This window comes from Meleagris gallopavo, chromosome 20, assembly GCF_000146605.3.
Source record: "Meleagris gallopavo isolate NT-WF06-2002-E0010 breed Aviagen turkey brand Nicholas breeding stock chromosome 20, Turkey_5.1, whole genome shotgun sequence".
NCBI classification, from domain to species: domain Eukaryota; kingdom Metazoa; phylum Chordata; class Aves; order Galliformes; family Phasianidae; genus Meleagris; species Meleagris gallopavo.
Window position 1 is genome coordinate 10,002,106 of NC_015030.2, and position 12,781 is coordinate 10,014,886.

A 12,781-nucleotide genomic window follows, 5' to 3' on the forward strand; every position below is an offset into this window, starting at 1 on the left:
CAATTCCAAATGCAGAAAAAGGCATGTCTGATTTGTTGTTATGGCTGCTGCTGTGAGCTAGGGGAAATATTTGCTCAGGAGAATAGTGTGCTTGGAAAAGAAGGGTTTTTATTCTAAGTAAATGAACTAATTTTAAATGAGTACTACAGCCCCTATTTGAGAGAGTGCTGGAGCACACTGCTGCCTGAGGACATCATTAGGGGCTGCCTTGCCTCTGAGCTCAGCGCAGATCAGAGATGAGGATCTCATTCACGCTGACCCACTTGCAAGAAACCTCTTTAGGAAAAGCATTCAAAACTGGATTTTCCAGTCGTGTCAGTAGGAGTGAAATGCAGAGATCACTTCCTGATCCCCCCCTCCTCAGGATCAGCTCTCACTGTCCTCTCAGCTCCAGGTGGGAGCAAGAAGCCAACACAAGAACCCCACCGGAGGATGCTGCATTCTCCTTACAACACTCGTGAGCAGTACATACAATGAAAAGCTTCTCTCTGCACTGAAGACAGAAACTCAAAGCTTGTGATTCTCCTCTCGCATCAGTATATACAGCTTCATAAAATCAGATATTACCTTAACTCCCACAGAACAATCCTTCAAAACCCCTGTGACTGCATTACACAAAGCAAAGAACTCTGACTCTCTATTAAAGGTCTCTGTGAAATCGAGTTTGGATGGAGACTTTGCAGAAAGAGGAATATTAACCTGGTTCTCAGAGTTGTAATATTCAGGAGCAGGGAGGGCATAGTGATGGCACACAGAGCCTGACAGGTTGTCCATCAGCTTCAGCTCTCCTTCCAGAGACTCCTGGATCAGCAGGGATATGGTATCAAACAAGTGCCTTTCCTAGGAGGGGTGTGTGCATGCAGAAGGGAAGGGCCGAGCAAAGAGAGGGACGGAGACAGAGAGAAAAAAGGACAGTGTGGAAAACCCAAACGAGTAAAAGGGAGAGAAAAAAAATAAAACAGGATAGAAGGGAAAGAAGAAAAAAGACAAACATTAATGGAGAATAGCAGTAACAAACAACAGGACGGGCAATGTGCGGCAGAGAGAACAGTGCAGTAATATCACAGTGAGCAGCGACAGCTTTCTCCGACCCGCGGGCGGTGCAGAGCTGGGATGGGAGCTGCAGGGTTCTGCTCTCCTGCTCTGAGGTCTGTGTGCCCCAAGAGCACATTTTGAGCAAAGAGAACCTCACGTTTAACGCCTCACTTACGCAGATTAAAATAACCCGACTTGAGGAGGTACTGAGCATCCTGCCCACAAAAACTGCTGACGCCCGGCACAGCCACACACCACACACCTGCCCACGTGAGCTGAGGCCTCCCACAGTCCTGGCCACCTTCTGCCTCAGCACAGACAGCAGGAGCATGCACAGGGTGTGCACAGACCCAGCTTCCACGGGCAGTGTGGCAGCGATCTGAGGACTGAACTTCCCATGTATGAATGCCTGGCGTGCATAGCGGAATGAGGACCGTCGTTACAGTCAGCACACGGTGCAAAAATCCCAGGGACGAGGCAAGCAAAAGAGCATGCTGACCACAGTCCTTGCAGGGTCACGTCCTGGGAATTGCATTCCTCTGCTGCCGTGCTCAGGCATCAGATTTGTCCTGAAGAGTTTGGCTGGCACAATAAATAATTGGAGTGAAATCTCCCAGAGGTTTACAAAGGCTCTGTTTGGTTGAAAGAGCAAGAGAGATGCTCCAGAGATGTTGACCAGAATAAGCCACACTCAGAAGGACAGCTTTAATGGCTGACAGCACCCTCAGCGAGTTCTCCTGCTGTGCTGCAGCTTCCCTTTCTGCCAATGCAAGGACTGCTGCACAGCAAGAGAGCTGAGGATGGTTTGCCAGCACTCTGCTCAACGCGCACAGCAGCAGTTGGGGCATGTTATTTCTTCCTAGAGAATATAATGAATCTGGATTTCCCCATGTTGCCCTGAACTCCTTTCTCATGTGCCAAGGAGCAGCTCTGGACTCCATCTCTGACAGCAGTGGCTCCTAATGGAACCAGAAACTGCCGGTAGCTTAGAAACTGAAACAAAGCTTAAGCAGAGATTTACTCTTCTCACTCTTGGACTAAAGATCATAAATGAATTTTTCATGCATTAAAATACTCATTAGTCCACCCAGACAGAAGTCAAGATACGCTGTTGTGAAATCATGATGTAATAAAAGCTAATGAGCTCTGTGTAGGGTTTAACCCGATTCGCCATCAGCTAAGACTAAAAAAAAGGCTGGAGCAATGTTCTTGCATAATTCCAGCACCGCTCCTTCCCAGGGGACACGTCTGGGCCATGACCTCACCTCCCCATCCCTCACACTGAGCTCCATGCAGACGCAGTGCTCGGAGCCTGCTCTGCTGCCCACTGCCTCCAGCTCTGCTGAGCCCTGGATTATCCCACTGTTAACAGCGTTTTTTCATGAGCTCAATCATGGGGGTGGCTTTTCAATTGAGATTCTATAAAACAAATTTAATACTTAAGCAAAGACTAGCCAAGTTCTATTCCCCTTTTATGTTGCGGTTCGTGGCCGGCATTAGAAAAGCAAACTTATTATGCTCATAATTTTGCTCTCACAAAGGGCCGAACCCAGACTCTGCATTAGAGCTAATTTGGAGTTTAGCTCTGAACGGGGCAGCTCAGGCACATCTCCAGAACAAACTGCAAAGCTCTGTGCACCGTGGTGGGCTGCAGCCCTGCCCCATGCTTCCTCCTGGGATGCCCCACACAGCAGTGAGGGACGCAAACCCCGGTGCATGGCACACCCGCTCCTTCACTACCCCTCGTGCACATCTTCCCCCAGCAGAAACACCATGCAGCCCCTCCGCACCCTCCAGCCAAGCTTCTCACCATAGGGTAAAATAACGAGAGCTGAGAATCCACCTTGATTTGCAGGGGATGGGGGCATCCACGGGGGCTCTCGGGCCTCTCGCCACCAACGCCGCCCATCCACGTGAAGATGTCCGAGGGGCTGTGCTGGCCAGGGCTGATGGTCTTCATCTCCATCTCCAGTTCTGCCTCGAGCTCTGCCTCCTCCTTAGCCTCCTTGTTGCTCTCCTCCAGGTGCTTCATGAGCACGGCTATCACCACATTCACCAGGACAAACTGGGCCGTCAGCACGAAGGAGACGAAGTAGATGGGCGAGATGACGGTGTTGTAGCAGGTGGACTCCTGGTCGCAGTCTCGCAGGGTGTCCTGAGAACAGGAGGAGAAGACAGAGGGCCGTGAGGGCTCTCTCCAGCACAGTTCCAGTGCCTCGATTCACAAAGCCCATTCTGCAACCCTAAAGACCAAACACAACCGCGTGGTGCACAGCTCCCAGGCACAGCAGGGTGCACTGCCATCCAGCTGCCCTGCAGACACCATTCCCCATATTCACAGGGGGACGATGCACTGCGACCAGCTGGCACCGTGTGCACGAGGCAGCTTTCACAATGGCGTGGCTTTATGGTTGTCCACAAGGAGAGGTTCACTCCCAGAAGTAGGAGTTTTCTCAGAAAGTAAGTAAATAAATAAATCAAATTAAAAAAAAAACAACACACACGAAGCCACAACAAAGTAACACTAACAATAGTAACTGTGGGCTTTTAAGGAAACACAAAACTAAACTAACAGGCCTAACTGAAATGAACTCATGTAACTTCGGAGAGGCGTCCCTTTATTTTTTCCCTCTATTTTTATGTGGTTCTCTCTAGAAAAAGGAATACATGGAGCGTGCAGAAGGCTGCAGCATTGCCCATCTCCAGGCCTCGTAGTGCTGGGCAGGAGGGCACAGGGCAAGCGTGGAGCAGCTACCTGTGGCACACGGACCAACACCACCAGTCATTTGGCAGGATAAGAGGTAGTGGCCTCACATTGTGCCGGGGGCTCAGGTTGGGCATCAGGACCAATTTCTTCTCCCAGGTAGCAACGATGCAGTGGCACAGCTGCACAGAAGTGGGGGTGTGCCCTGGGGGTGCTGAGCACCACGGAGATGTGGCACTGAGGGATGTGGTCAGTGGGGGTGGTGGGGTGGATGGCCATGGAGAGCTCTTCCAACCCAAATGATTCTGTGATTCTACGTTTTGTGGGCCCCTCACCTTCATTATCCCGTTCCAGTTGTCCCCAGTGGAGACGCGGAACAGGGTGAGGAAGGCCATCCCGAAGTTGCGGAAGGTGGCATGTCGGCCCAGCCCCTCGCAGGGGTGTGTGTCATCACACTCTGCAGGACGAAGCACAGCAATGAGACCCTGCTCACCCAGCGCCCACCCGGCACGGGGCAGGGCAGCACTCACCCAGGTCGCCAAAGAGCTCCACTCCAAGAGCTGCAAATATGAAAAACAACAACATGAAGAGAAGACCCAGATTCCCCACCTGGAAAGAGAAAAAGAAACGGGGGGAAAAAAAACACAAAAAAAGAACATTCATTGATTTTTTTGTTCCAGACCTGTTTCTTGCTGTATTCTTTAATCCAAAACTTAAATTGCTTCAGGGGGAAAATGACCTCAATGTGAGGACTGTATCTCAGACTGTGCTTCGGAAGGGAAATGTGATTATCTAATGACAGCAGAGATAAAATGATTAGCATTCCTCCGCAACAAACACAGCCGTGGGCCGGAGGAGGCGGTGCTGAGGCAGGGGTTACCTGGGGCAGCGCTTGCATCACGGTGTCCAGCAGAGCCCTCATCCCTACAGCCATCTTCAGCAGCTTCAGCACTGCAGAAAACACAGGCACGATACGGTAACAGCAGCATTGGTACGGAGCAGCAAACCCCATCCCTCTCACAGGAGCAGTGGGTTGTAGGAAGAGAGATGTGAAATGATGGCAAGTGTTCTCTGCTAGCCACTACAGCTCCTGCCCTTTGACAGTGCTCCTGGTTGCTTGGATACTGCTGAAATCCTGTGCCCTGCAGCATCACCCATCCTGACAGCTGGGGAAGCACCGCCGTTCTGCCCGCCTTCCTCTCCCCTCTCATTGGGATGGCACTCTGGCACCCAGCGGGAGCACAGGGCCATAATGTTGGCTCTGGCAAGTGAGCCAAATAATGAGGTTAAGAGGAAAAGGCAACTTCCCTTCCAACTCTGCTTTAAAGCTACTGGCCAGGAGGAGCGGTGCCCTTTGGTGCCTCTCACAGCACTGTGCACACCAGGTTTGTTCCCAGTGGGTTTAAATCCAAAAAAGAGATGACAGAGAGCATCATTCCCCCCACCACTGCATCCCTCCTTCTCCCCCTCTCTTTCTTCCCCTGCGCTGTGAGCAGCTGCTTCCCAGCTCTGGGGCCACTTTCCCATTTCCATAGGCTGCCCACTTGCAAATGTGTAAATCAGAACCTCAGTGAATCACATCTCTTCCAGGATGTTGCATACCCAGTTAGAAAGTGTATGTATTTTTAATTCTGAAAGGGGTCCAATGCACAGGAAAAACACTTTTTCCCCCCACCCCTTGAGACACAGCAGCATCTCATTTCTTCCCCAGTTCCCTCTTCGCTTAGAAGAGGGTTGCAATCACAGCAATTACGCCTCAGAGCACAACACTGCCCTTCAGGAGAGCCCGGCCTCTCTTTATTAAGAGCCTGAGCACTCACATTTTGCAACTCTGTCATTTGGACCCATGAGGTTCTGCTGGGAAAGCTCTGGCCCTAAAGGAGCTGCCTTCCCAGCCCAGTACATGTTGTTGCAGTGCGGAGGGACAGATGGATGCATGGTGACAAGGCATGTTTTGTCACAGTGTGGAGAGATGTAAAGTCTCATGGGAAATTAAATTTATTAGATGTTTGTCTTTCAAAGCCAATGCACTCGGGCTCACGTTCTGCAATCCCTGTTAGAGATGACTTTCATTTGACTGGCATCGTTTCCCAGGTACATCTCTGGGAGTTACAACCACAGCTATTTGTCTTTTAGTTCTAAGCTCTCAGCCTTCAAGTTCTCTTAAGATAGAAACACATGGTCAATTGGCTCAGCTCTTTGGCTCCTCGCAAGTATTTTCCTCCATTGTTCTTTTATTTGTTTACAAATTGCCAATGCCAGAGCTATGCACATTGTGATGAGGATGTGCCCCAGCACTGTTTCCCAACACTTAACTCTCTCCTGGAGGGGACCCTGCACCTCAACACAAGCAGATTCTGCTTAATTTGTCTCACCTCGAGCAATCCTGAGAACCCTCATGATTCGGATAATAGTGGGGTTAATTGGTAGCGAAGCATTCACCTCAATCTCTTCCAAAGTGATACCCATGATAGACAGCAGCACAATTGCCAGATCTAATTGGTTCCATCTGGAGACAACACAAAATGAAGTTTAACATCTACTAAGAAGCTGGCAACAGGAGGCAGCTTGTTTGACACGAATTCCAGGCATTTCAATGGTTCTCACACTCAAATGAATCTGCAGCATTTTTCTGAGGGTATTATACAAAAGCAGTTACGTTATGAAATCATTATAATTAACACAGCTTGTTATAAAATCAGCCAATGGCCAATGATGCTCTTGGCTGAAGGGAGTGAGAAACAAAGCAGTTCTGCACCCAGAGGCTGGGGAACTGAGGGGCGATGCTGGAACTGCTGACGGCCCCTGGCAGACCCAGCACACAGGGGCTCGCTGTGGCTTGCCTGGGAGGAGCTGGACCCACCCTGCAGTCAGCCCTAGTAGCAAGACCTGCTCTGGGCGTAAAACAAGCCCTGAGGGTTTATGAGAGGGGAAATTTGAGAAAGATGCCATTCTGCAGGCTGCTCAGCATCTGCATGAAAAAAGGTCCTTTTCCTCCTCCGCTTCTGCTCAGGAGCAGATTTTCTCTCTCAGGACAATCCGTTCTCATTCACCCAGCCCTCCTGGTTCTGCAGGCACACTGCTGGTGTCAGGAGGAGATCTGCTGCCCAGCACTGCCTTGCTGTCCGTTTGTCTGCCCACCACACAGATGCACATCACCCTTCTCCTCATGCACACTCCTCTCTCCAGCCCCCACCCCAGCCCAGTTCCAACCCACCACACCAAGAAGCATTCCCTCGTGTTACACTGCTAACACCAGGAGGGTCACTGGGCTCTAAAATCCCAACCTTGGGCAGCTGCATCCCGCAGCCCCCAGGCAGCCATGCTGCAGCCTGCGTTACCTGTCCTGGAAGAAGCGACGGAACCCGAAGGCAATGAGCTTGGAAACAGACTCCAGGACAAAGATAACGGTGAAGATGTAGTTGCAAATCTTCAGGGCTTCGTCGAGAATCTGTGGTGTGGACAGAGCGCAGAAGTTGGGCGCCAGCTCTGTGCCAGCAGGCCTGCCTTCACCGTGTTCCAGCAGAGCTACTGAGTCCCTAACAGGACAATAGGCTCAGCAGGATGACAGATGTCCCATTAAGATCATCTGCTCCAACCATCAACCCATTCCCATCATCTGCAAGCAGACCAGAGTGGTCCTATGGCCATGGTTCAGCCCTCTGTGCTGTCATCCCACAGCACACCAACCTCAGGGTCATTACGCAGATGCTGCATACCAGAGGATTAGAGACAAAATGTTATTTTCCTAAAGAAAATTAAAAACAAAAGCCTGCCCAGCACTGTTATAATACAAGAGAAATCACGGCTGCTGAGCGGCGGCGGCGAGATGCAACGCCCTCACGAGATTCCAGTGCAGGTTCTGCAGCCAAAAGCATTCCTCATCACCAACTGACTGAATCACACAGGAGCTGGCCGGGCTGTTTGAAGGTGACCCAAACACAAGAAATAACCTGGGCTTGTGCCTTTCCACTTTTTGGCTCCTTTATGATAGGCTGGAGGATACTTTTCCCCTTATTTAATGTCTTTTTTTTTTTAACATTAAGTATTCAAACCATGTGTAGTTTTAGAGAATATTTCCTCCTATTGTGCGCTGTATTTATTCTTTCTGAAAGTAGCTAATAAAAATAAGTACAAGTTATATGGCAAAGGCACCTATTTCCATCTCACTGTTACGCACAAGAGGCTTGATGGCCCAGGACAGGCTGTTTTTATTTCCAGAATATGACCCAAACCCAGAACTGAGCACACTAATACATTAAGATGTATTTTAAGGACCAGCATAGAACCCAGTGCCTGTGAAAATTAAGCCCTATGGGACTTCGGGAGAAACTTTGCGAAGCAGAAAGATTTCACAAATGCAACCTGTTTTCCCCTTTTTCTCCTTTTTTTTTGGTGCGAACATTCAGTCAAACGGAGGGTTTTAATAATGATCCTTTGTAGCTAACGGCACAAATGCTCTCCCACCCCAACGGTCAGAGCAGACACCTCGCACCTAACCAGAGGGCAGAGCTGCAACAGGCTCCAGGTACCGATGGGTACGGCCCGAAGGCAGGGATGGGATGGGTACCTTCAGCAGTGCCAAGGGACGGCCACGGTGAACAGGGCCCCAGACCAAACAGCAGAAGCGTCCTTAATCGTGTCCACCAGCCCCAGCACACTGACCTTCGGCTGCTGGTAGTGCTCCATAGCCATGGTGATCACGTTGAGGCCGATGACGCCCGTGATGAACAAATCCAGGTAATGGCTGGTGCACATCTGGTGGATCAGGAAGCGGAAGCGGGAGTAATCCGAATAGTAGGGCTTGCACTGTGCTTCTGCAGCGGGAGGAGAGCCGAGAGGCACGGCAAGTCACTGCTCTGTGCCTCCGTGCAGTCAAGGCACCCTCACCTCCCACACCGACAAATTCTAGACTGATCGCAGCAACATGCTGTCGTCTCCTTCCCTCCCTCCCCCTCTGCTGCCACGTTACCACCTTTAATACACAGCAGGGCTCCTGTCACCTTACATCCATTAAACACCTTGAGCGGGACATGCGCTATACTCAGCCTTACGGCATCAGGGATGAGGTGAGCTGGGATCATTGTGCTGAGGAGTGTTTTCACCATTGGGAAATTTCAATTAAGTTTAAATTAAGCCGACAATTTTGGTTGCTGCTGAGCTTAGAAAGTCCCCAAAGCATCCAAAAGCCCAATTAGCAGTCAGATGCTGGGGACAGATTTTAGTACCAATGGCTTAGAAGTAAAGGGCATTCAGTTAGCGGTGGGCTTTGCAAGAGAAGTAATTTGGTCCTATTATGTTCTTTGCAATAAACCGCGGAGAGAACAAAATTCAACACTTGGGCTGTCAGAGCAGTGAAGAACGGTCCATAAAAATACCACGGGAAACTGATCAGTCAGCCTCAGCCATTAGAAAATAACGATTCTCCATTTATACAAGATTACCAGAGCACAGATTTCGCTGTACAACTCATTCCCGGGTCAGGCTGCCTCAGAATGACACGTGCTCTTTAGACCCCAAATGTTCCCAGAGATAAACTCATTTACTCACCTAATCTCTAATGAGGAAATGCCAAGGCTGAGTATATAATTCAGTACCATTTTCAAGGAGGCATTATAATGCAGATTGAAGTGGAAAGGACTGTCTTGAATATGTCAGAGTGTAATATTACTCTACTAATTAGATGATCAACTGGTTATGAAAATTGTTGAGCTGTAAGAATTACACGGCTTGATATTTTCTGCAAATGTACAGCTTGATGCATTGCTCCGAGCAGAAAGTTGGGCAGAACGGAGCTGTGAAGGCTGGGCTTCAGCTGCCCTCGGGGAAGACTAATTTTTGAAGATTAAGTTTTGCCTGGAAATAGAATTCGCTTTGTCAATGGTCAGAGGCATTGCAATCAAAGCCATAGGCTGAATGGCTTTGTGCATTCCCTGCTTCACAACAGGATCCTGAAAATCAGAGTTGCTTTGGTTTTTCCATAGAGACAGGCTTTTCCCCTACAGCCCGGGCACCAGAGAGACAAACCAGTGAGAGGTTTTATTCTGTAGGGGTTTGGAATGTCCACAGTTTGGCCTCAGTGCAGTCACATTATAAAGGCAACGTCAACATTCACTTTCTGACCTGCAACGCTTAGGTGCTTTAGGTGATCTGTGCTGGAGTGCTAAAGCACGGCACTGATGGAAAGGCCTGCAGGACGAATTCCCGCGTTGAATCTATTGAGTGCTTACAAAGAAGCAGACCAGCAGCTGCTGACTCACTCATAAGCCTATGTCAGATATCTTGGAATCTGCATAAATCTCCATAAAGTCAAGATATCTCGATCACATTATGCTAAGTTATGAGTAGCAAATTAACTAAAATGTTTGAATACAATTAAGTCAGGAACAGGACCTATTTTTATGAACCAACTTATCATCTCAGTAAGAAACACCATCGTAATTGGATCACTGCTCTACATTTATGTATAATTCACATTCAAAAAGAAAAATGTCAGTGTTTCTGCCTTTTCTTGCAGTGGATTTACTTATGAATAATCGCACTGGAATTCATGTTTTTTTCAGCTTTGATTGACAGGTAATTCCAAATCCTACAGAATAGCACCGACACCATTAGAACAGAGAGAGGATTTAGAGAGAGGCTGTAAAACATCCCCTGTGCAGGGATCTGCACCTGGATGAGCTGCTGCGTGACCTTATAAGCAGGGTTGCTAATTGCTCGTCTACCTCCCCCCTCCCTGCAGCACCAAGGCTCCGCCTTGCCTTTCCCAGCACATCCTCAGGGTTTCCATAGCCAAACATCTCCGGGTGCCGCCTTAGAAAACCGCTGTTGGTAAACACTTTGTCCTTCACCATTAACTTTGCGAGGAGGGGATTTGTCAACCCTGTTTATAAATCAGACCAGCGCTCATCGCCCCGTGCTCTGCATGCTGGCCATGCAAATCAGTGCAGTACTGAAATCACCTGGTGATGAACCAACCACGCACCCACAGCATGCTGCCCGACACACAGCACTGTGCCTAGGGAGGCAGGGAGCTCCTGCTGTCATCTTAGTGCCACTTCTATAGGAGCAGTGCGTTTCTGCACAGCCCTCGGGTGGTACTGGTGTGTAATTACCCAGGTGCAAAGCCCCTGCCCCCTACTGCACAGTGTTCTTTGGAATTATTGCAATAAAGATCTAAACAATACCAACATCTTGGGAAATACAGACATCTGTTAAACTCCAGGTGGTGAACTTCACAACTAACACAACACCACATTACTGTACTGTTACAATACACTGTGTCAAGAACAACAAGAGCTCTGGGTTAGTCTCGGTTATCGCTGAAAGGTTAACTGGCTTCCCGGCACACGTGGTGTTAAAGAAACGAGGAGAGCAAATGAACAAAAGAAAGAATTGGCAGAATGAGAATGTGAGAAAATGGGAAAATACAGCAAAAGCCCACTACAAAACATCAGGCTGGTAAACAGGATGTAAATCAAGCTGCTTCACCGTGGCTGCAGGCCAGGAGCGGGGGCGAGGGAGCTGCCTCAGATGGAGATGCAGCTCCTCTGGATACAACCAGCTCAGGCTGCGGGTCCCGAGCAGTTTCCTCCTAGCCCAGGTAGGAAGGTGATCTGGCAGAGGGAGACGGTGGTCCTGGGAGCCCACCTGCTTCTCCCCACCCTGGAGACAGGCTCTGTAGGGCTGCAGCAGTTGGGTCGATGCCTGGCACAGCAGCACCAGCCTTCATTGCTACAAGTCTTCCACTCAGGTTGTTTCCCAAGCAGGGTTTCCCTGCTCCTCCCTGCAGCACCCCATGGATGGGGAGCACAGGCAATGCCTGCCAACGGCTGGGAGCAGAATGCTGCAGCCTGCCTGGCACATCCGAGCATCTCACTGTGCTCTGTCCTCAGCTCCCCCCGAGCCCACTGCCTAAGGCAATGCTACTGATCAACCTGCTGCACACCCAGCCCTGCAGCGCCCCACTGCAGGAGATGGGATGCAGAAGGGCCCAGGGGACAGCCCTGGGGGTACTGGGCAGATATGACAGCCCCATAACTGCAGTCCCTCACTGGCTGCAGGACAGCTGGTGTCACCGCTGGCGCAGGGCTGCCTCCCAATATTGCCCTGTCAAGAGAGAAATTGCTGCTTTCCCCAAAGTGCCTTTGCAGCCAGAGCTGCGTGGGCACAGGAAATTGGAATTCACGAGAGTGGGACAATTTCATTACAGTCTCCTCTGGCTTTTCCCTTCTTCTCTAATAAGGGAATTAACTCCTTTGCAGGTCTGGGTATATCTGGAGGACAGCAGCAAGCCGTGAGCAATGAGCCTGTGACGCAGCTGGATTTACAAACTGTATCAGGAATATTATTAGGTTTGAAAGTAGTTTGCACTGAAGGAACTTTTTGCTTTTTCTATTTAAACAGAGCATTTTACTTGGCTTTTATTGTACTGAGTGGATTTATAAAAAAAAAAGAGAAATAAAAAGCAAAACAGAAAATAAATTATTTCCACTGTGAAGTTTCCAGTTGTGACAGAACGCAGGCTGATGAAAAAATAAAAGGAAAACTATAAAACTGTAATATCTCAGTGAGCACCAGGCAGCAGCACACAGCACTCCGTCTTATCTTCACATCGAGAGGAAGGCAGTCCCTCGGGAACCACCCATGTGTGTGGGTCTGAGGCTCACACCTGTGGGCATCCCCTGAGCCATGGGAGGACCAACCCTCACCCCGCACCGCCCCACGGGGACCAGCTGGGCAGCCCCACATTCTCTGAGATGAGACCCAATGGAAAGGCAACACAAGGCAACACAAAGCACAGCCCGAGTCTGCATGGATAATGGAGGGGACTGGAACGAGTTCAATGCCTTAAAAAGAAAATAAAATAACATAAACCAGGCTCAATGCAACTGTGCATGAGCAGAAGAGGCATCACAACCAACCAAACAACAAACGCAGCCCCACATACAGTGGGACCCCAGCACTGAGCGAGGTCTGACAGCCAGCACTGCACAAAGAACAGAGCCTGGCAAGGAGGGCGAGAACGAAGGCACAGAAATA

General features: G+C 49.6%; 1 protein-coding gene across 1 annotated transcript in view; it reads right to left on the reverse strand.

Annotated features, from left to right (window-relative positions):
* CACNA1G (calcium voltage-gated channel subunit alpha1 G) overlaps positions 1-12,781 on the reverse strand; it is a gene marked incomplete at its 5' end in the record, with an annotated part of 82,336 nt that overhangs the window by 13,193 nt on the left and 56,362 nt on the right. Inside the window, 8 exons of the mRNA XM_031556388.1 lie at positions 700-840; positions 2,846-3,190; positions 4,075-4,196; positions 4,270-4,348; positions 4,620-4,690; positions 6,115-6,248; positions 7,081-7,190; positions 8,405-8,556. Coding sequence (XP_031412248.1) covers positions 700-840; positions 2,846-3,190; positions 4,075-4,196; positions 4,270-4,348; positions 4,620-4,690; positions 6,115-6,248; positions 7,081-7,190; positions 8,405-8,556 — 1,154 coding nt within the window. The remainder of the gene's footprint in view (positions 1-699; positions 841-2,845; positions 3,191-4,074; positions 4,197-4,269; positions 4,349-4,619; positions 4,691-6,114; positions 6,249-7,080; positions 7,191-8,404; positions 8,557-12,781) is intronic.